Raw genomic sequence first — 19,767 nt, 5'->3', positions numbered from 1 at the left:
TTTTTTAAATTTTATTTATTTATGATAGTCACAGAGAGAGAGAGAGAGAGAGGCAGAGACACAGGCAGAGGGAGAAGCAGGCTCCATGCACCGGGAGCCCGACGTGGGATTCGATCCCGGGTCTCCAGGATCGCGCCCTGGGCCAAAGGCAGGCGCCAAACCGCTGCGCCACCCAGGGATCCCTATTATTATTTTTTAATGACATAGACATTTTTGAAGAGTTCAGACCAGTGATTTTATAGCAGGTGCCGTAATCTGGATTTGTGTGATTGCTTCCTCATGATTAATTTTAGGTTAAAGTGTGGTATGAGGCCCACATAAATAATTATGTATGCCATTTATTGCATTATAGTAGGAAGCACATAATTTCAAGCCGTCCATTAATGGTGATTCTAAGTTAGTCATCTTAGGGTGGTAACTAGCATCTCTATTATTCCTTTTGTAATTAAAAATTATCTGAAAAAAAAAAATTATCTGTAGGGTGACATCATGTGAATATCCTGTTCCCAGCAATCTTTTTACTCCATGTTTTACCATCTGTTCATAATCTTTCCTTGAATCATTAAAACACTGATGGTTGCAAAATGATGATTTTCTAATTTTTACATTTATTTTGTCTGTATTTCCTCACATATTTCTGTAAAGAAGAGTTTCTTTCCCACTCCCCTCTTTTCCACTTTCCTCCTCCTTCCCCCACCCCAAATTTTTTGAGTATCATTATGGACTCATGAATTTTTAAAATCACTATTTAATATGTTATAAAAATTGCCATAATTTTTGCCACTGAAATCATCCCATATTTGGCTAGTGGGAGCCCCTTTAAACTGGCTGTGTGTCCTTTTATGTAACTCTGTTTTTGAACATTTTCTTGCTTTCTCAGACAACAAAGTATTCCATATTTGCCTTGTACATTCCTTGCTCTAGACCTGAGCTTAGCTTTTTCTACAAGTAGCCCCTGTTCCTGTTAGTGGAGAATAGTATTTAGAAACCAAGATCTGGTTGCAAGATATGATCATTGCTATTGAAGTAGTGTTGTTACTGCTTCTTCAGTGAACAGAGCTAGAAAATACAGTTTTTTGAAAAATGTGCAGATACTTTTAATTTGCATTCCATTGTCACAGAAATCTCCCTCACCTTTCCCCATTTTATGTGGATTTCTTTTCTTTCAGGGTGAAAACCCTGCTTTCCAACACAACCAGTACGTTTACTCATTAGCTCTACCTTTCAGTATTCTTCAATTGATAGTATAATGCCATTATTACACCACGAGCAAGCCTGCTAAGTAAATTTCACAATTTCTTTGCAATTTCTCTTTTCCTTAGACTCCATCTCATTAAAGATATATATATTCAGAATACTACTTGAAAGTTACTTGAATGCTTTTTGATATACAGTCAGCATCATTTGTTTCTGTTTTACTTAGTTTGAGGGTTTGCTTTTTCATCCTTTTTGAAGTCTTATTCCTATTTTTATCCCCTCTACCCCATGCCTACCCATCCTTTGTGAGAGTGAGATTTTTTCATATGTTTGATTTCTGTACCATGTAGATGTTTTCCATAAAATTAAACTAACAGGATGATCAGTAATAATGGCTCTTTTTATCCTTAACAATGCTTTTGCTTCATGTCTGATATTAGTGTTTTCTACACAAGTTTTTTTTTTGCCTGGTTTTCAGTTTGCTTGATTGTCTTTTTTCTATCCCTTTCTTTAACCTGTGTGTGCTTATGTTTTAAGTGATGTGTATACAATTTGAGAAACTGGTTTTTATCTAGGTTACTTTGTAGTTGCTTTTATGTTTGAATTGTTTTTTCTGCTCCTGATATTATTTGGCTTCCTCTTCCTTCCCTACCTTTTTTTAAAAAAATTATTTGGAAGTAATACATACTATATCTCTTCTTTTAATGGTCTTTTTTTTTTTTTAATGGTCATTTTTAATGGCCATCCTTCTCATGCTTGTTGGTGCATATTGAATGGTCAAATAAACCCTCCTTTTCTTATGTACTACCAAATTAGGTTTGTTGAATTCTGGACTTTCACACTTAAATTTTTTTTTTCCACTGGAAAAAAGGAGACTGTATGTTTGTTTATTTTTTTAATTTTATAATCTTAATTTGGAAAGAAAGGGTCTCAGTCATGCTATATGAAGAAAAATTGGCAAAAAAAATACTGGGCTGATCACCACCTTTATAATCTGCCAGCCACCCTCTTGCCCCTGCCAGGAACCTAAGCACTGTTGAGGCCAGGAATACTATTTTGATTACTGCTCTATCCATTATGACTAGAAAAGTGTCTGGGCATTAGCTAGACCTCACTAGATGTATTCATTGAACGAATAAGTAGAAATATTTAGTCTGGAGAAGAATGAATGGGACAGTAGTAGGAGTGGGATGGAGGGCAGGAAACACGATGGAATGTTTAGTTTGAAGAGCTTGCTTGTCAAACAGTCATCTGCTTGGTTAGTATGGCCCTGAGGACTGAAGTGAGCATAACAGCAGGAACACAGGGCTGTCTACTGTCAGAACCGTGTGGAGAAATAGAAAGTAGCTTCATTATGCCCTTCCAGTTACCTCTAACAGAACTCTCCTGAAATAACTGGAAGGGATTCAATAGTCCTTAATTGCTCTAAGAGTCTTTTGCTAAGTGGATGGAATGCATTGCTCTCCTTCATTTGCAGCCAGATTTAGGTGCACAGGTAGGTTAAATTTCCATCTTAGACTTGCCAGATGATGATCTTAACCTTACTAACAAGTGATCATTTAACAGCATAACACTACGCAGTCATCAGTCTGCATGCTTCCCTAACAATCCCACACGTCCTGGTGCTTTCAGTTTTTTGTTTGGGCAAATTAGAAAAGCAGTAAGTATGTAGATTGTATTGTATGTAGATTGTAAGTATGTAGCTGTATGATTTGCTTATTTGTCATTTTTCTAGCAAACAGTGAAAGGTAGCCTGCATATTTTCTCTCAGTTTTGCCTTTGAATTACCTTTTTGTTTGATTTTAGAATTATCTTAGTATGATTTAGATATTTACTGGGAGTGATGTACAACTTGGGACAAAGAACATGAGGTTTTATTAGTACCTGATGATCTAAACGAGTGCCTTGAGGGCTGCTTATAATAAAAATCTCTTCTTTTTCTCTTAGGGCTGCTGCTCAGAGTAAATTAGGTCACTACACAGATGCAATAAAGGATTGTGAGAAAGCCATAGCAATTGATTCAAAGTACAGCAAGGCCTATGGGAGAATGGGGTAAGTTTTGGCAAAATGTTCAAAGTAGTACCAAGGAGTATCAGATTTGCTATTCTTAATGGCTTGGTTTTCCATTTCCTGCTTAAACATTGCAAAGAAGATCAATATACCATTGAAAGAGGAAATGATTGCAACTTCTGTGACCTGGGATAGAGATGACCCACTTATATGATGAATGGTTGGTTGTTGGAGAAAATTATACAGAAGAGTAGACTCACTTTATGTTCAAGCCTACAAATCTCAAATGAGCATTCAATATTTTGGCAGACAATCCTACTGTATTTCCTTCTATGTTCACCTTACCTCTCTGAGTTGCTGCTTCCCACCTTCTCTTCTTCTCTTCAAATTTCCACCACACGCTCCATGGCGACTCTCAGCTCACGCAATTGCCTTGCACTTAATTAAGAAAATGGATGCATTTAGAAGAAAAGTAACTCCTCTTCCTGCTTCTGAATCCACCAATTCACCTGCATTTGTATCCTCACAGATTGCCTTTTGTCCCTGCTCAAATGGAGCGTTCTTATCTAAGACTGGCCTTCACTCACGCCTTACAGCTCTCCCTTTGTACCTTCTCCGGGTCTTTATGCTTTATGCTTGGAATCCTCTCCTGTATCTTCTGCAACCCTAGCTTTCCTGTCTCTAACAGTGACACTGACTGCATGCAGAAAGGTCCTAGAAAATCACCTACTGGAACTGTCCTTTTCCCAGCAAGGCACTTCCCAGCTCTTCTTTCTCTGATTTGCTCCCATGGCTGCTTGTGTCTGCGGTCGCATCTCTCTCATGTCTCATTTGCTCTCCCCTCACTCTGATAGGGGCTTTGTCTCTGTCACTCCACAGACAGCCCTGTTTGGGGTCTCCAGTTGTCAGTATTTTGCCAGGGCCGGTGTTCATGTCTGTATCTTTACCCTGCCCCGTGTTTTAGTATTTGGCATGATTAACTTTACTTTCTTTTAAAGTTTATTTATTGGGGATCCCTGGGTGGCTTCAGGGTGTGATCCCGGGGTCCCATGATTGAGTCCCACATCAAGCTCTCCACATGGAGCCTGTTTCTCCCTCTGCCTGTGTCTCTGCCTCTGTGTGTCTAGTGAATAAATAAATAAGATCTTTAAAAAATTTTTTAAAATAATAAAGGTTATTTATTTCAGTAGTCTCTATACCCACCATGGGGCCTGAACTCACGACCCCGAGATCAGGAGTTGCATGCTTTTCTAACTGAGCCACCTGGGCTCCCCTGCATGATTAACTTCTTTTTTTTTTTTTTTTTTTAATTTTTATTTATTTATGATAGTCACACAGAGAGAGAGAGAGAGGCAGAGACATAGGCAGAGGGAGAAGCAGGCTCCACGCACCGGGAGCCTGACGTGGGATTCGATTCCGGGTCTCCAGGATCGCGCCCTGGGCCAAAGGCAGGCGCTAAACCGCTGCACCACCCAGGGATCCCTAACTTCTTTAAGTACTTCGTCCTCTCTGCTTCTACGACATCACACTTCCTGCTTTTCCTTCTACTTCGCAGGATGCTCTTTCCCAGTCTGCCCGGCTGGTTCTTCCTTCTCTCCCACCTCTAAGTACTGAGGTACTTCAGGGCTCTCTCCTCTGCTGCCGCTGCCATTTTTCTGCTCTCTCTTCTGATTCCATCCAGTCCCATGCTTTTAAATTCCATCTACAATCAGTACTCATTATTTATGGATTCTGTACTTAGGAATTTGCCTACATGCTGGCATTTTTTTGTAACCCCCAAATCAATACTCACTTGCTTTTTGTGGTCATTCACAGAAGGGTGAAAAATTTGAGTCAGTTGTCAGCAGAGGTCTGCCTTTTTGTTTTAGTTCTCATGCTGTAAACGAGTGTCCTTTTCAGTCTGTGTAGAGCTGTATTGGTTTTTTGCATTTTTGTGTCTTTTGTGGTTGATTTCCCTGTTTACACTGGCGCCCAAATGACGGCTGAAGTGTTGTGTCGTGTTCCTAATCACAAGGAGGCTACAATGTGTCTTATGAAGAAAATACAGGTAATGTTTGATCAGAAATGAGTTAGTGCTGTTGAGTGTTGGTTCAGTGCTAATGAATCAGTAGTAAGGTTTCTTTAAATGGAAACACACATAATATAAGATTATGTTTTGATTTGTTGATGAAAATGCTGTGACCTGGGTGGCTCGGTCAGTTAAGCCTCTGCCTTTGGCTCAGGTCATGATCCCAGGGTCTTGGGATTGAGTCCCCACATCAGGCTGTCTGCTCAGCAGGGAGCCTGCTTTTCCCTCCGTCCATCCCCCCTGCTTGTGATCTCCTCTCTCTCTCTCTCTCAAATAATTAAAAAAAATTTTTTTTTCTTTTTTTTTTTTTTTTAATTTTTTTTTTCAAAAAAGAAATGAAATGTTGTGACTGAAGGCTCACAGGATCCCAATTCTATATTTCCTCTGGGAGCAATTGTTCATTATTTGCTAATTTATTGTTTGTGGTGCCTTTATAGAATATAACTACTGTTGTTAACAAGACTCAACTGTTTATAATGATATAGATCTTAAGTAATGTCTGAACTCCATACTCATATATTCAACTACTTTTCATTTCCACTTATATGTGTGACAGGCACTTAAAGCTTAACATGTTCCCCAAAGAACTTTTTTTTTTTTTAAAGATTTTATTGGGATCCCTGGGTGGCACAGCGGTTTGGCACCTGTCTTTGGCCCAGGGCGCGATCCTGGAGACCTGGGATCGAATCCCACATCGAACTCCCGGTGCACGGAGCCTGCTTCTCCCTCTGCCTGTGTCTCTGCCTGCCTCTCTCTCTCTCTCTCTCTCTCTCTGTGACTATAATAAATAAAAATTAAAAAAAAATAAAGATTTTATTTATTTATTTGACAGAGCAGGGCATATAAACAGGGAGAGTGGCAGGCAGAGGGAGAGAGAGAGAAGCAGACTCCCCACAGAGCGGGGAGCTTGACATGGGCTCAATCCCAGGGTCCCAGGCTCATGACCTGAGCCAAAGGCAGACGCTTAACCAACTGAGCCACCCAGGCACCTCCCCAACAAACTTTTTGTTACTTTCTTAAATCTTTTCCATCTCAATAAATGGTACCTCATTTACCTACTAGTGCCAGAAAGTCAAAAGCCTAGTAGTTATCCTTCATTATTATTATGCCTGACAGGATTAATCTATCAGCAAGTCCTGTCCATTCTGATTTCAATTATATCTTGAATTCAAGCATTGAATGCTATCTTGCTTCTAACCCTAGTCCAAATCACCATCTCTTACTTAGGCTACTGCGGTAGCTTCGTAACTGGTCCCCCTGCCACCATTCTACCCATACCCATGTTGATCATCTGCAGAAAAGCCAGAATGAATGTTTTTATTTGTTTGTTTGTTTTGTGAGCAATGGGGCAAAGGAGAGGGAGGGAGGGAGGAAGGAGGAAAGGGCAGAGGGAGAAAGAGAATCTTAAGTTCCATAGATGCGCAGCACATAGGGCTCAATCAATCTCACAACCCTGAGATCATGACCTGAGCCGAAATCAAGAGTCACAGGCTTAATGGACTGAGCCACCCAGGCGCCCCCAGAGTGAATGTTTAAACCACAAATCAGATCTGTCACTCCATTGCAACCAGAATAAAATCCAGACTCCAGACTGTGGTCTTACATGGTCTGGCTCCTGATTATTTTATTCCCTGACATCATCTTTCCACACTCTTTTCTGTGCTTCCTCATCAGCTCTTGTCCGGTTCCTTAAGGATGCCAAACGCATTGTTCTCAGCACTTTGTGTTTACAGTGTCTTCTGTTTCGAATGCTCCTTTGATTTACAAGTGACTGCTTTCTTCTCATCACTCAGGTCTTTTCACTGTGGCTGTCTTTGAGCAGCTCCCCTTTAATACTATGATTTTATTTGTGTGTGTATTGCTTATCTTCCCAGGTAGGATGAAGTTTTCTTAACCTCAAGGACTTCATCTTTCTCTTTGTGAACTATAAAATAGTATCTGGTATGCAGTAGGGTTTTTTTTGGTTTTTTGGTTTAGAAATGTTTTTTTAAATATTTTATTTAAATTCAAATTTACCAACATATAGTATAATACCTAGTGGTCATCTCATCATGTGCCTTCCTTGGTACCCATCACCCCATTACCCCATCCCCCCTCCTACCTCCCTTCACAAGGTAGGGTTTCAATAAATATTTATTGAATCTTGATTAACTGATTACTCTGAAGTAATATCTTTATTGTTGACTGGAAGAAAATCAATTAGGTTCTGAGAATTTTTCTGTGTTTAGACACTGAATTTTGTTTTGATCAGAGGTCTGGGAGGTAAGTCATCCAAGAAAGAAATAGAGTAATTTGTTAAAAACAAACAGAACAAATAAAAACCCTCAATACTATCTGTCCATATATACTATTACTGTATAGTTGGGAAGTAATTTTCTGATAAATTCTAACTAGATAGAGGATAACAAAATTTAATAACTAAGTCTTTGATCTGTGCCTGGGTTAATAATGTGTTGAGTGGTAAAGGATCCTAATTTTATCTACTTAAGTTAATACGACTTCTTCAGGAGTAGTCCACTGATACCCCATAGCCCATTTTTATTTTTTTAAATGGTGAATTGAGGGATCCCTGGGTGGCGCAGCGGTTTGGCGCCTGCCTTTGGCCCAGGGCGTGATCCTGGAGACCCGGGATCGAATCCCACGTCGGGCTCCCAGTGCGTGGAGCCTGCTTCTCCCTCTGCCTGTGTCTCTGCCTCTCTCTCTCTCTGTGTGACTATCATAAATAAAAATAAAAATTTAAAAATAAAATAAAATAAAATAAAATAAAAAAAAAAAAAAAAAAATAAATGGTGAATTGATATTTATTGTGGCTCAGTGTATCTGTTAGGAAGAAGGAAGAAAGTGGGACATTAGGAAGCACACATCTAGTTGAGTCCTTAAAATGATTTTAGCATCATGGAGCTATAATGGCCACAGGTTGTTAGCTCACATCTTTGTGGAGCTTTGCCATTACTAAGGCAGATTACTTAACATATTAACCTTAAAATTTGAAAGGTAGGTAAGGTTCATTTCTAAGCATTAAATTCATGACTCACGGGACAACGTTTCGGGATGGCCAAGTTTGCCAGCAAGTAGAATGGAGAGAGTCCAGACTTACAGAATCTTGAAATTAGAAGGAATTTTGGTGATATCCCTGTGAATCATAGTACGGTGGATAAAGTAAGTGTAGTGTGGATTCAGATTGATTACCGAGGCAGATGTTTGACTGTTGGTGATGTCCTGATGTTCTTTAATCATGTATCTTATACTCTTCTATTTTATTCTTTTCAGACTGGCCCTCACTGCCATAAATAAATTCGAAGAAGCAGTTACAAGTTATCAAAAGGCGTTAGATCTTGACCCTGAAAATGATTCTTACAAGTCAAATTTGAAAATAGCAGAACAGAAGTTAAGAGAGGTATCCAGTCCTGTAAGTTATTGACGACAGATGATGGCAATATTTTCTGTCATTCACAATTTATTACAATCAAATTGCAGTGGTTAAAATAATTCTCAAATATCATTGTTTTACAGACAGGAACTGGATTGAGCTTTGACATGGCTAGTTTAATAAATAATCCAGCCTTCATTAGTATGGTGAGTAGATTTCCTTTTCTGTTCTGCTGGCTGTCTTTCCATAGCGTTATATGGTTCCCAGGCTTTTAGAAACATACAAGGGAGCTTTGGTGGTGGGGGGTGGGGTAGGGGTGGTGGTAGGGGTGATATAATGCTCTGGCTCAGGTTTTTAACCTGCCTGTGTACCTCTTTGTGAGAAAGCCATGGAGAGACTTTAGGAGGCCCATGGATTCCCTGAAATTGTATATAAAAATTTGTATGTAAGTGTACCTATGCATTTTTTAGGGAGAGAACTGTATTTTTCATCCGATGGACAAAGGGGTCTGAAAATCAAAAGGTTAAAAACAAGTCTTTTCCGTGAAAGCGGCCCTAGGAAGATCTCTAGTAATTGAGGTCTGAGTGGTTTGACTGTCACGGTACCCTAAGGTCTCCTCTTTTGGTCTGCTTCCTTTCTATCCTGAGTTTATTTGAACTTTTAGTATAATCCTTATATGTATGTATTTCATCCTTCAACAAAATCACTCATGGATCTTTTTGAAGACACACATGCTCTGATCCAGTTTGTGGAAACTGATTTAGTGGGTCGGGGATGTTACATGGCCATGTAAAGCTCCTTGAGTGATTATTTCTGGTTGAGAACCATTCGTTCTACTACATGCCATGCCCTTGGAAGGCGGCAGTGCCACTTGTATTCATCTTTGGTTCTTTCAAAAAAAATGTGCCCTGCATCCACGGTATCTTTGTTTGCATTGAAATGCAGATGGCTCATTCTTGATGAAATAAAGAAGTCTTTTAAACAATTAGTAGGTTTATAGCAACTGGCAGTGTACAACTGGTAGTTGAAATCTTTGTAGACAGTAGTTAATTTTTGAATCATTGACTCTAAATGAGGTGTTGGGAAAGCCACCACTTGCTTTTATTATCAGAGATAATTATTTGACTGACCTGCAAATAATTCAGTAACTTCTCAAGTCTCAGGATTGAACTCATCAAATTAAGTTGGTCTTCTTATCTACATGCCAGCAATAATATGTCTCTCTGTGGGTTTTGGGACATCTTTAGCATCGTTACCCATTTCCAGGCCTCAGGTGATGCTATTATACAGGATATGAAAAGGGATTTCTTCTAGTTTCAGATTTGTTTTAGTGCTCAAACTGCTGTGTACCAAAGTGAAGTGTTGTAAAAGGTGGCAGTTAAAAACCTATCGTGTGGCTTGTAAGAAGAGTCGGGTTGATAGAGTAAGAGGATTTTTGGAGGAAGCTATTGGAGTTAGCCGTTTTCCACTTGCTGGGAAGTAAGGGGACCTGCCCTCCTCTCAGGCCCACAGAGAAAGGGCTTTTCTGGCCCCCTCAGAGAGCTTTCTACGTGGCCCTCAGGGCGGAAGACAGCAGACTGGAGTCTGGCCCGTCAGCTAATGAAGCCTGTGTGGTTTAGCAAGTAACTGTACCAATGGCAGTGGAGTGGAGGAGGTGTGCTTCCTGTGGATCACGGTGTGCCCGGGAGCTCATCTAGTCCAGGGTGATCCGCCCAGAGGGGCCTCCTGGAAGGTGACAGGACCCTGACACGTCATCTCTAGCGGAGGACTGCAAAAGACTTGGGACAGCACGGAAAGTCGCAGCTTCTATCCAGAGAGTAAAGTCCCTTTCTCAGAGGACAGAGGAGAAATGCCCAGAGCGGTGGGGGTGGGAAAAGTTTCTGAAGGACCTTAGAAAGAGCCCCAAGAGAGATCCATAGTAATTTTAAACAGTTTGCACAACCAAAGAGCACCAGTGCGAAAACCACTGAGAAAGTACCAGTCATCGGATAACTTTCCTGCACCCCTGACCCTCGTCCCTCCTGGAGGGCCAGGACTCTTGCCCGGCCAGCTGTGGGGAGAGGCACAGAAGCACGGTGGTGAGGAGGAGCAGGCAACGGCGCCCCTCCGCACTGGTGCAGCAGGCCCACCTGATGCAGGCCCATGGCGCAGAGCGGACGTGCACTTGGTTACTGCAGGGAGCCAGACGCGCAGTCCTGAGCCACAGGTCATTTTGTAACTTTAGGCGACTAGAGGACTGCTTACTTTAGAGTGACCAGAAAAGCCCTAGGATCTGCTCTGTTTCCTTGAGGTCCTAGAGTCTAGAAGAGGATGAACTGCTTTATAGAATCAGATTAAAGGGATCGTGACACAAAAAGGCTTTATGATATTTGTGACCCACAAATCCTGCTTTTTCTGTGTATTTGTCCACAGAATTCATGTGTTGGTGCAGAGGCACCAATCCTACCCAAGACTTGAGGGAAGTTACTGAACCGTTTGCAAGTTAAGTCAGACAGTTTTCTTTATGGCAATGAAAGCAAGCGATGGCTTTTTCCAACGATTCATTTGGGTCAGTAGATAAAAAAAATACCATCTACAAAGATTAACTTAATTTTTACACGAACATTGTGGACAGTACCAGTTTGAGGCAAAAAAAATCTGATATGGTTTCAAAATAGAAAGTTTTACAAGTGAATATATGTATGAATGTAATTTCCCTCCCACTATAAGCAGGGGAGGAATAAAACCACCAAGCCCCATGGAGCAAGGTCACGTCTCCTACTCTTTTGAAGTAGACCTTCAATTATAGGAGACTGTTCATACTTTAAAAGTCTATTTTTTCCTTTTCACTTTATTGATCTGATAAGTAGTAGGAAGTAAACTGCTCTCAATATCCTCAGCTTAGTATATGTTTGTAATCTCTTTATCCTCACAATGTATTTTCAATGCCACTTTTTCCTAGTCCTTCCTTTTTTTTTTTTTTTTTTTTTTTTTACATTCCCATTCACTTTTAAAAATACACTAAAGCTAGGGGCTCCTGGGTGGCTCAGTTGGTTAAGTATCCAACTCTTGGTTTCGGCTCAGGTCAGGGCCTCAAGGTCGTGAGATTGAGCCCTGCATCGGGCGCGGAGCCTGCTTGTGATTCTCTCTCCCCCTCCACCCTTCCCCACTCTTTCATGCACACGTGTGCGTTCTCTTGGTCAAAAAAAGAAAAATACACAAAAACTCTAAAGAATGTTAGAATGTACCTGGTTTAGTCTTCATTCCTGGGTTTTTTAAAAAAAAGTCTTTGTTAAAGACCCGTAACTATGAACTGCCTTTAATGGGAGATGCCATTTTTTCAATTGCAGGCAGCAAGTTTAATGCAGAACCCTCAAGTTCAGCAGCTGTAAGTATATTTTCCCCTCCCACCTGCTGGCTCCTAATTGGAGCACATCAGCTCCAAAATGATAAGTGATAGATGGTAGATGAATGCCAGTCATTTGGAACTTAGAGCCATGCACATCCGCCTTGACTTCCTACACAGTATGGGTGTATTTTCCTGACTTCTCCTTCGCCAGTACCCTGCTTGCTAAGACTATATGCCAATCCCAGTGTGTATCTCTTGCCTATTCTAGAATGTCAGGAATGATGACAAATGCTATCGGGGGACCTGCTGCCGGAGTTGGGGGACTAACTGACCTGTCTAGCCTCATCCAAGCGTAAGTGTTACTATAGAAAGAGTAAAAACAAGTTTGTATTTGACAGCTTGTCTCTAAAGTGAAAGGACCAGGGCTTTCTTTTTAAATTTTTTTCTTTTAGTATCAGTGGCCTCATTAGTTACTCAGTCTAAAGAAGTTCGTAATATGGAATTTTCAGAGTGGAGGGCAGGAATCCAGATCTGTATCCATGCAAAAGATTTTCAGCAGATTAGAATAGTTACTCAAGGAGGTAGATGAAAGTCAAATATCTGCTTGCAGTATGGATTAATTTAGGTATACTCATGTATTTAAAAATCAGGTATCCCATACATTAATGTCCCGACAATTTAGGAAACTATTTTATTTGAGCTTTTTCCGTGCACATCATTATCAGAGGAACCCCTTGCATCTTATTATATGAGCACACTACCTTCACTTCCACCCGAGTTGGTTAGGATACTCTGCTTTATTTTTTTAATCTTTATTTATTTATGATAGTCTCACAGAGAGAGAGAGAGAGAGGCAGAGACACAGGCAGAGGGAGAAGCAGGCTCCATGCACTGGGAGCCCGACGTGGGATTCGATCCCGGGTCTCCAGGATCGCGCCCTGGGCCAAAGGCAGGCACCAAACCGCTGCGCCACCCAGGGATCCCCGATACTCTGCTTTTTTAATTGATTTTTTGGTTGGCCTGTAATGTTACCACTGGAAATTTTATATAAAGACAGAGGAGGACCCTGTGCTTTTTGTGATTGCAACCATGTAACCAACCCTACTTACAATATTGCATTTTTAGTGATCTTTCAGTGGCTTGATTCTAGTGATGTGTAACACTTGCAGTTGATGGTTACACACTCAGGCATTTGTATTGTTTTTTTGCCTTTGTAGAAATCAGTTATGTTAGGTGACATAGAGGTGACCAGAAGGATTGTGACACCTAGCATACCTGATGACAAGAGCAATTCCTTGCGTTGTATTTGAGCACCGACAACGAAAGCATGTACTCTTCAGCCCTTTGCTTATTTGTGGTTAAACACTAAACCGGGTAGATTTCACCCTGATTTCAGGAAGTCTCTTTTTAGCGTGGGTGTTTTGTTTCTTATGAAGAACACTGCACTGTCCTAGTGCTATATGGAGGAATTACTGGAAGATAGTAACATCAGGAGTCTAAAACTTGTTTTTATAGAAAAAGTTCCCTTTGAATAATACCCACATCCTCTGCAGTTCTCTGGGCATTGGTGTTATGTGACTGGAAGTTCCCTAATTCATACCACTTTGCCTCTTTACTACAGGGGACAGCAGTTTGCTCAGCAGATACAGCAACAGAATCCTGAACTTATAGAGCAACTCAGAAATCACATCCGGAGCAGATCATTCAGCAGCAGTACTGAAGAACATTCGTGACTTGATCAGGGACCCTAACCCAGAGCACAAATGATTATGGCTCTTAAGTGTTTGCTGTAGATAGTGGCCAAAACAAAGACACGTAAAAGAATCAATCTGTCTAGACGATAGGTTTATCATCCACAGACTTGAACATAACATGACTCCTTTGTAAATGAATGGTCAGTAGCCCTGTGGAGTGCCAGTAGAGTACTGGACAGGGTTCCATTTTCAAATCATCATCATATTTGTATATTAGACCTAATAGCAGAGTATATTTATTGAACAGGAGGGCTGTTTATGGGTGAGTTCTCTAGCTCTAAATTCCCTGAAGCAAACTGTTTTTGAAAGATGGCGATGGCCAAGAAGAAAGGTTTCTCATGCTGGTTTAGGAGAAGTATCCTGGCCACTGAACAGCATGCATATCTGGAGAGGAGAAATGTGTTGTGCAGATTTCGTTTTGATAGTGCTATCAGGACTGAATGTAAATCACAGGGGCCAGTACTGTCTTTAATGCTGCTTGTTCTGATGGGTAACAGGGAATAATCAGAGCTGGTGGAAAGAAGCATTTGGTGCAAGGGTGGTTTTGAAAAGAAAAATAAGATGCTGTGAATGTACAGAGTGAAGGTAGGATGTTCAGGTTTTCTGCATAGTTCTTAACTAATCTTGCCTGCAGTTTGGTCTTGATAACATTAGCATGGCCAATTACTCTAAGTACATAATAAAATACATTTAGAAATCCTTAATGGTACTGTTTAGGTCCTTTGTATAAACTACTCAATTTAACTAGCACAATTTCCCCAGTGGTGACTTTACCATGGAAACTCTCAAATATACTTACATTTAAATAAGCCACTGTTTTGGCCCTCAAGTTAAGGATTTTCTAAGTGGCATTTAATTATGTGCATATAAATACTGATTTTTTTAAAACTCACTAATTATTTGATGGATTACAAAAAGCTTCTATCACTAACACTGCTTGTTCATGTAAACCTTTGCTGTAATTTGGCTTAGCATGTTGCTTTTATGCTTAATCTTAATTTGATGCAATGTAAACATAACGGGACTTAAAATATTTCACTGAAATCAGAATTCATAGTAGTTAATGAAGAAATGTGGCATTAAGTATTAATGGCATGTCTTTACAGTGATAAAAGACCATTCTAACTGGAATTTCTTTTGTTAATTATGAAATTGGTAATGTAGGGTGAACACAATAATTTCACAAGTGTTGTGACAGCTGAAAAAGAAATTAATATAAAAAGAAGTCAGTAATACTCATGATGATGAGGGGCCTTACTGTAACTATTCTCTTCAAAAGACTTGGTATCTCTATAAGGTTAAAAACCAACTTTTCCTTTGTTTCCCCCCTTGTGAGATTAGAACAGTGGTTCTGTAATTTCACTGTAAGAATTCATTAAAAATGCAGTTTCACAGCCACACTTTCCATTTTTATTTAGTAGTAAGGCCTAGGAATCACCATGTTAAATACCATACCAGGTGGTTCTGACTTAGGTCTTAGGACTCTAATTTAGAGCAAAGGTAAGTTAGAGATTTCTACTCAGACCAGCAAATTCCTAACTGCCTGAGCACAAGACCCATAAGAATCTACAGTTCTGGCCAGAGAAGAGCAGGACTTAAATTTTAGGCCTTCTGAATTAAATTTCCTGTATTCCATCTAAACCAACTTAATTTTTCATGAGGTTAAACTCAGCTCCTAGTGTTTAAGTGTTATACAGAACGAAATACTATTCGCATGAAAGTTAGTACTGTCCTGGAAAAAAAAAAAAAACGTGAAAGGTGATTCACAATTAAAAATTAGCTACTCTTGGGGTGCCTGGCTGGCTTAGTAGGTAGAGCATGTGACTGGATCTCAGGGTCAGGAGTTTAGGCTCCACATTGGGCATAGAGTTTGCTTAATTAAAAAAAAAAAAAAAAAAGGCTACTCTTTTCCAGTGATAAGACAAAGTTTCTAGCAAAACTATCTTGTATATTAAATTGCTTTTAGATCAATAAAATTGGTAAATCTGTAGGTGACTGACTGGAAAGAGAGAAAATACAAATCAACAGTACCACAAGGGAAAGAGAAGACAGCACCATAGCCTTCGAGACTTTAACAGGATAATCAGAAAATACAATGACCAACTCTGGGTCCATATATTGAATAACTTACATGAAACAGATGAATTCCCTGTAAGATAAAAACTACCAAAGTGCAGTGAAGAAATAGACATCCTCCAGGAGAGCAAGCTTCAGGCCCAGAGGACTTCAGTGGTAAATTCTACCAAACACAGGAGAAATACTATCAATTCGACACTATTTCTTTCAGAAAACAGAAGAGGAGGAAACACTTTCCAAAGCATTTAGCTATTATTACTCTGATACCAAAATCAAACAAAGGCATTATAAGAAAAAACACTTTTTAAAACAATGTCTTGATTTGCCAATATCTCTAGTTGGGGTACGCCATCCTTTTTATGTGAAGAGCTGGTATAGTCCTTCCATTACAAATTTCTTGTTTGTTTCTTGGTTGATACACCACCTATAACAAGTTCATTCTAGGCATTTGTCATTCTATTCAAGCCATTTTTGCTCTTCAAATACCTTTATCATTTTGGAATCACAACTGCAAATCATTTCAAGTATCTGCATTTGGAAGTATGCATTTGGATTGTGCTAGCTACTCTTAAAATTATAAGGACTGTCCCAAATACTTTGCTGGCTTGTTTGGAACAAGAGGACATTAAGGCAATGTACTAGAATGTAATTCTAGAATTTAGTATACATTCTGTTTAGGAATGACTGGCTTCTGTTAACTACATTTCATTGTAGTAGCTATAGCTGTTATGATGCTATGTGAAACTTAAAAGGTTCCTTTTATGAGGAAGACGTTTTCATTTAATGTACCAAATTGTTTATCTAATTTTTATAATATGGTTTAAACAGATCCTTTCTAAGATGACATTATCTAACCTTTACTTAAAGAATGGAAGATATGTATCAAAAAGAGACTTTGTAATTAAATCAAATTACATAGCAGCTATCAAGTGACCATTATATGTTACTTTTAAAATCTGGAACAATGAAACAGAAGGTTCAGTCATGAGAAGATGCTTGAAAAACAATGGAAATACACAAGGCAGTGGCTATAAAGTCTTATTAATCAATCTTACTCTGAAAGAAAGACAGACTTCAACTTTAGACTGCACTTTATTTTGCACAGATATTTCATTATTAGTGCAATTTAAGGGGCAAATCTCATTCTGAATATAGCTTTCACTTTGGACCAAATAATTTGTCATGGCAATAAATAATTATGCATTTAAGAAAAACCAATTTTTGTATTCGACTTAATGCATCTAACATTTAAGCAATTATATTTACATCCTTGAATTCCGACTTACCAAAATAGGTTTTTATTTAACAGCATAAGCTTTTGGTTTCCTTACAAAATATTGAAGCTTAGGATATTCATGTTGCAAATTTGTTTACAATTTTAACTTTCTAACTATTTTGTCCTGGAATAAGTAAATCACTGTGATTACATACAGAGAGTTTTGTAGTATTTATACATGATTTAGAGTTCAAAATCAAATATCAGAAGTTGGAAATCCTTTAAATATGCCTTATGAAAATAAGTGGCTTATTTTTCAATGTGAAAAAACACAGGGCTTTTTAGCTTAGAAAATTAACAGGAGGGTATCCCTGGGTGGCTCAGTGGTTTGGCGCCTGCCTTTGGCCCAGGGCCTGATCCTGGAGTCCCAGGATCGAGTCCCATGTCGGGCTCCTTGCATGGGGCCTGCTTCTCCCTCTGCCTGTGTCTCTGCCAGCGCCCCCCCCCGCCATGTCTCTCATGAATAAATGAATAAAATCTTTAAAAAAATTAACAGGATTCTTAGTTAAAAGTTAACAGAGTAATCAACAATCCAAGCAATTAAACCAATTCTGATCTGCTGTTAGTAACTGATATTTAGATGTGAGTGTTTATATGTCACCACAAACACAGGTACACATAAATATAATAACCTTGAAAACAACTAGGAGAACTCACACTGTGTTGGCAATATTAAGGTTACATAAGCACTACTCTAGTTGTCTTAAACTTTTTCTGCTGAGGAGTTAGGAAAAAAAGGGTGAATTGGAAAATTTTTAAATAAAGTATTATAAAAATCTAAAGTTTCAAGAAACAATTTTATCTTTCAGATCAAGGTCAGCAAACTAAAGCCTGCAGGCCAAATCTGGCCAGCTGCCTGCTTCTGTAAACACTGCTGTGCTCTTTTTGCCTACGGGTTGCTGTCCCACTACAATAGCAGAGTTTAGTCTTTTCTTTTTTTTTTTTTTTTTAAGATTTTATTTGTTTATTCATGAGAATACACAGAGAAGAGAGAGAGAGAGAGAGAGGCAGAGACACAGGCAGAGGGAGAAGCAGGCTCCATGTAGGGAGCCTGACGTGGGACTCGATCCCAGGTCTTCAGGATCACGCCCTGGGCTGAAGGCGGCGCTAAACTGCTGAGCCACCCAGGCTGCCCCAGAGTTTAGTATTTTCAAACCACATTCCCTACTAAGACAAATATTTAGTATCTGGCCCTTTACATAAAATGTTTGCTAACCCCCCATTCTAGATACTTGCTAGGGACAGTGCCTCAAATATAGAGCTTTTGGGAAACAAAGTCCAATGGTTATCTAAAGATGTAACAGGTTGAGTGTAAGAAATATACAAATGTCCGTTTAGAATATAATTCACAAGATAAAATCTGTAGATGGTTCTTTTCAAAACAAATATTTAATATTTTAACTTTTGCAGGAAAGAAATTTAAATAATAGGTACTTATTTTTGTTGTAGACGTGATCATTTCACAAAGGTGACCAATACACAGGAAGTCCTGTGAAACTCCATGAAAAGTAGAACACTGGAAGTTTTCTTCAACTCTCCACCTTAATGGCCGAAGATACCACACAGACCTGTGCGATGTCATCATATTCATACGTTCTCTTTAAGAACGTGTCTGTTAGTCTTAAGCCGGAGACACTCTATTGAGGGAAAGAGAAAGGCATAAATATCTGGGAAAGTACCAAGGGAAATGTGGAAACAGTAAACGACCTTGGGTTACCCGTGCCCAAATACTGAAATTACTGAGAAGAGAGCACACCTGCAGTCCCTGCACCGAAGACAGCAGGGTGAGAGCCAGGCAGAGGGAGGAACTTGGATGTAGCTTTCCGAGCTGTCTTCCTGAGATGCCACACCAGTGGATAGAATTGGTATTGCACATTTCCAAAACCAGATCCATAGTCCTTTCACTGCTGGAGGAATCAGAAAGACGGGAATAAATCTTGTTCCTTTCACAAAGCAGTACTGTGCTATTTCTTCCACTAGTGCCAATGAATTGGTTTTCAGGGTATCCAGGAGAATAAAAAGCAGAATCAGAAATAAAAAGCTATAATGTCATTTTTATTTCACTTAAGATAGAAACAGGAAAATAAAAGGAGATGGCATCTTCTACGGTTTAAAGTGGCACTGAGATTGATCTGCCTGTCTGGATATAAGCCTTCTGGTTCTATTATTGAATCCTGGCTCCCTGGTGCTGATCTGTTAACAGCTTTGCCATTTCTCTGGGAGACTTCCAGACATCTGTGTCTAATCTTGTTGCTATGTTTCCTTTCTATTTCCGGCAGGTACTCTTCCGGAAAGAAAAAGATAAACTGAGTCTTTTTGTTATTTAACCTAGGTTCCTTTACCATGCAGATAACACAGAAAATGACAGTATTTCTAAGTAAATATTATCCAGGTTTGTTCACACCGGAAAAGACTGCTTCTGCTTATAAGTGATATCACTAGTTTAGCTTCAACATGTTAAAAAAAAAAAAAACTTTCAATGACAGTATACACATTGTTCTTTTTTTTTTTTTTTTTTTAAATAGCCAGAGGCTCAAAGTAAAAAACAGTCCTCTGCTCTACCACCATTTTTGGCTACTTTCAACTGTTTCCGTTTTTTTTTCTTCCTCTTCCTTGGCTCCTTATTTTAAATACTTATTTAAATTTCAATTCGATTCTTAAGACATACTGATTTAATGATCTTTAGCT

At 39.3% G+C, this 19,767-nt stretch overlaps 2 protein-coding genes across 13 annotated transcripts in view; one reads left to right on the top strand and one right to left on the bottom strand.

The window, feature by feature from the left end:
* Nucleotides 1-19,035, top strand: part of SGTB (small glutamine rich tetratricopeptide repeat co-chaperone beta) — a 47,882-nt gene extending 28,847 nt beyond the window's left edge. For 2 of the 6 annotated variants that reach the window (XM_077898020.1, XM_077898019.1), the window contains 6 exons: nucleotides 3,145-3,249; nucleotides 8,546-8,684; nucleotides 8,789-8,851; nucleotides 11,975-12,012; nucleotides 12,242-12,325; nucleotides 13,595-17,021. In XM_077898020.1, the coding sequence (XP_077754146.1) occupies nucleotides 3,145-3,249; nucleotides 8,546-8,684; nucleotides 8,789-8,851; nucleotides 11,975-12,012; nucleotides 12,242-12,325; nucleotides 13,595-13,706 (541 nt within the window). In that variant the 3' untranslated portion in view covers nucleotides 13,707-17,021. Of the gene's footprint in view, nucleotides 1-3,144; nucleotides 3,250-8,545; nucleotides 8,685-8,788; nucleotides 8,852-11,974; nucleotides 12,013-12,241; nucleotides 12,326-13,594; nucleotides 17,022-18,528 lie in introns of those variants that run through there. The other 4 variants (XR_013379975.1, XR_013379976.1, XR_013379972.1 and 1 more) reach the window with 4 other exon arrangements.
* Nucleotides 16,877-19,767, bottom strand: part of TRAPPC13 (trafficking protein particle complex subunit 13) — a 38,976-nt gene continuing 36,085 nt past the window's right edge. For 2 of the 7 annotated variants that reach the window (XM_077898015.1, XM_077898017.1), the window contains 2 exons: nucleotides 18,836-18,986; nucleotides 16,877-18,716 (listed from right to left, as the gene is read on the bottom strand). In XM_077898015.1, the coding sequence (XP_077754141.1) occupies nucleotides 18,609-18,716; nucleotides 18,836-18,986 (259 nt within the window). In that variant the 3' untranslated portion in view covers nucleotides 16,877-18,608. Of the gene's footprint in view, nucleotides 18,987-19,767 lie in introns of all 7 variants that reach the window. The other 5 variants (XM_077898016.1, XM_077898018.1, XM_077898012.1 and 2 more) reach the window with 3 other exon arrangements.

This window comes from Canis aureus, chromosome 5 (assembly GCF_053574225.1).
Source record: "Canis aureus isolate CA01 chromosome 5, VMU_Caureus_v.1.0, whole genome shotgun sequence".
Lineage (NCBI taxonomy): Eukaryota > Metazoa > Chordata > Mammalia > Carnivora > Canidae > Canis > Canis aureus.
Note: the sequence above shows the minus strand (reverse complement) of the source record. Positions and strands in the feature narration are given on the sequence as shown.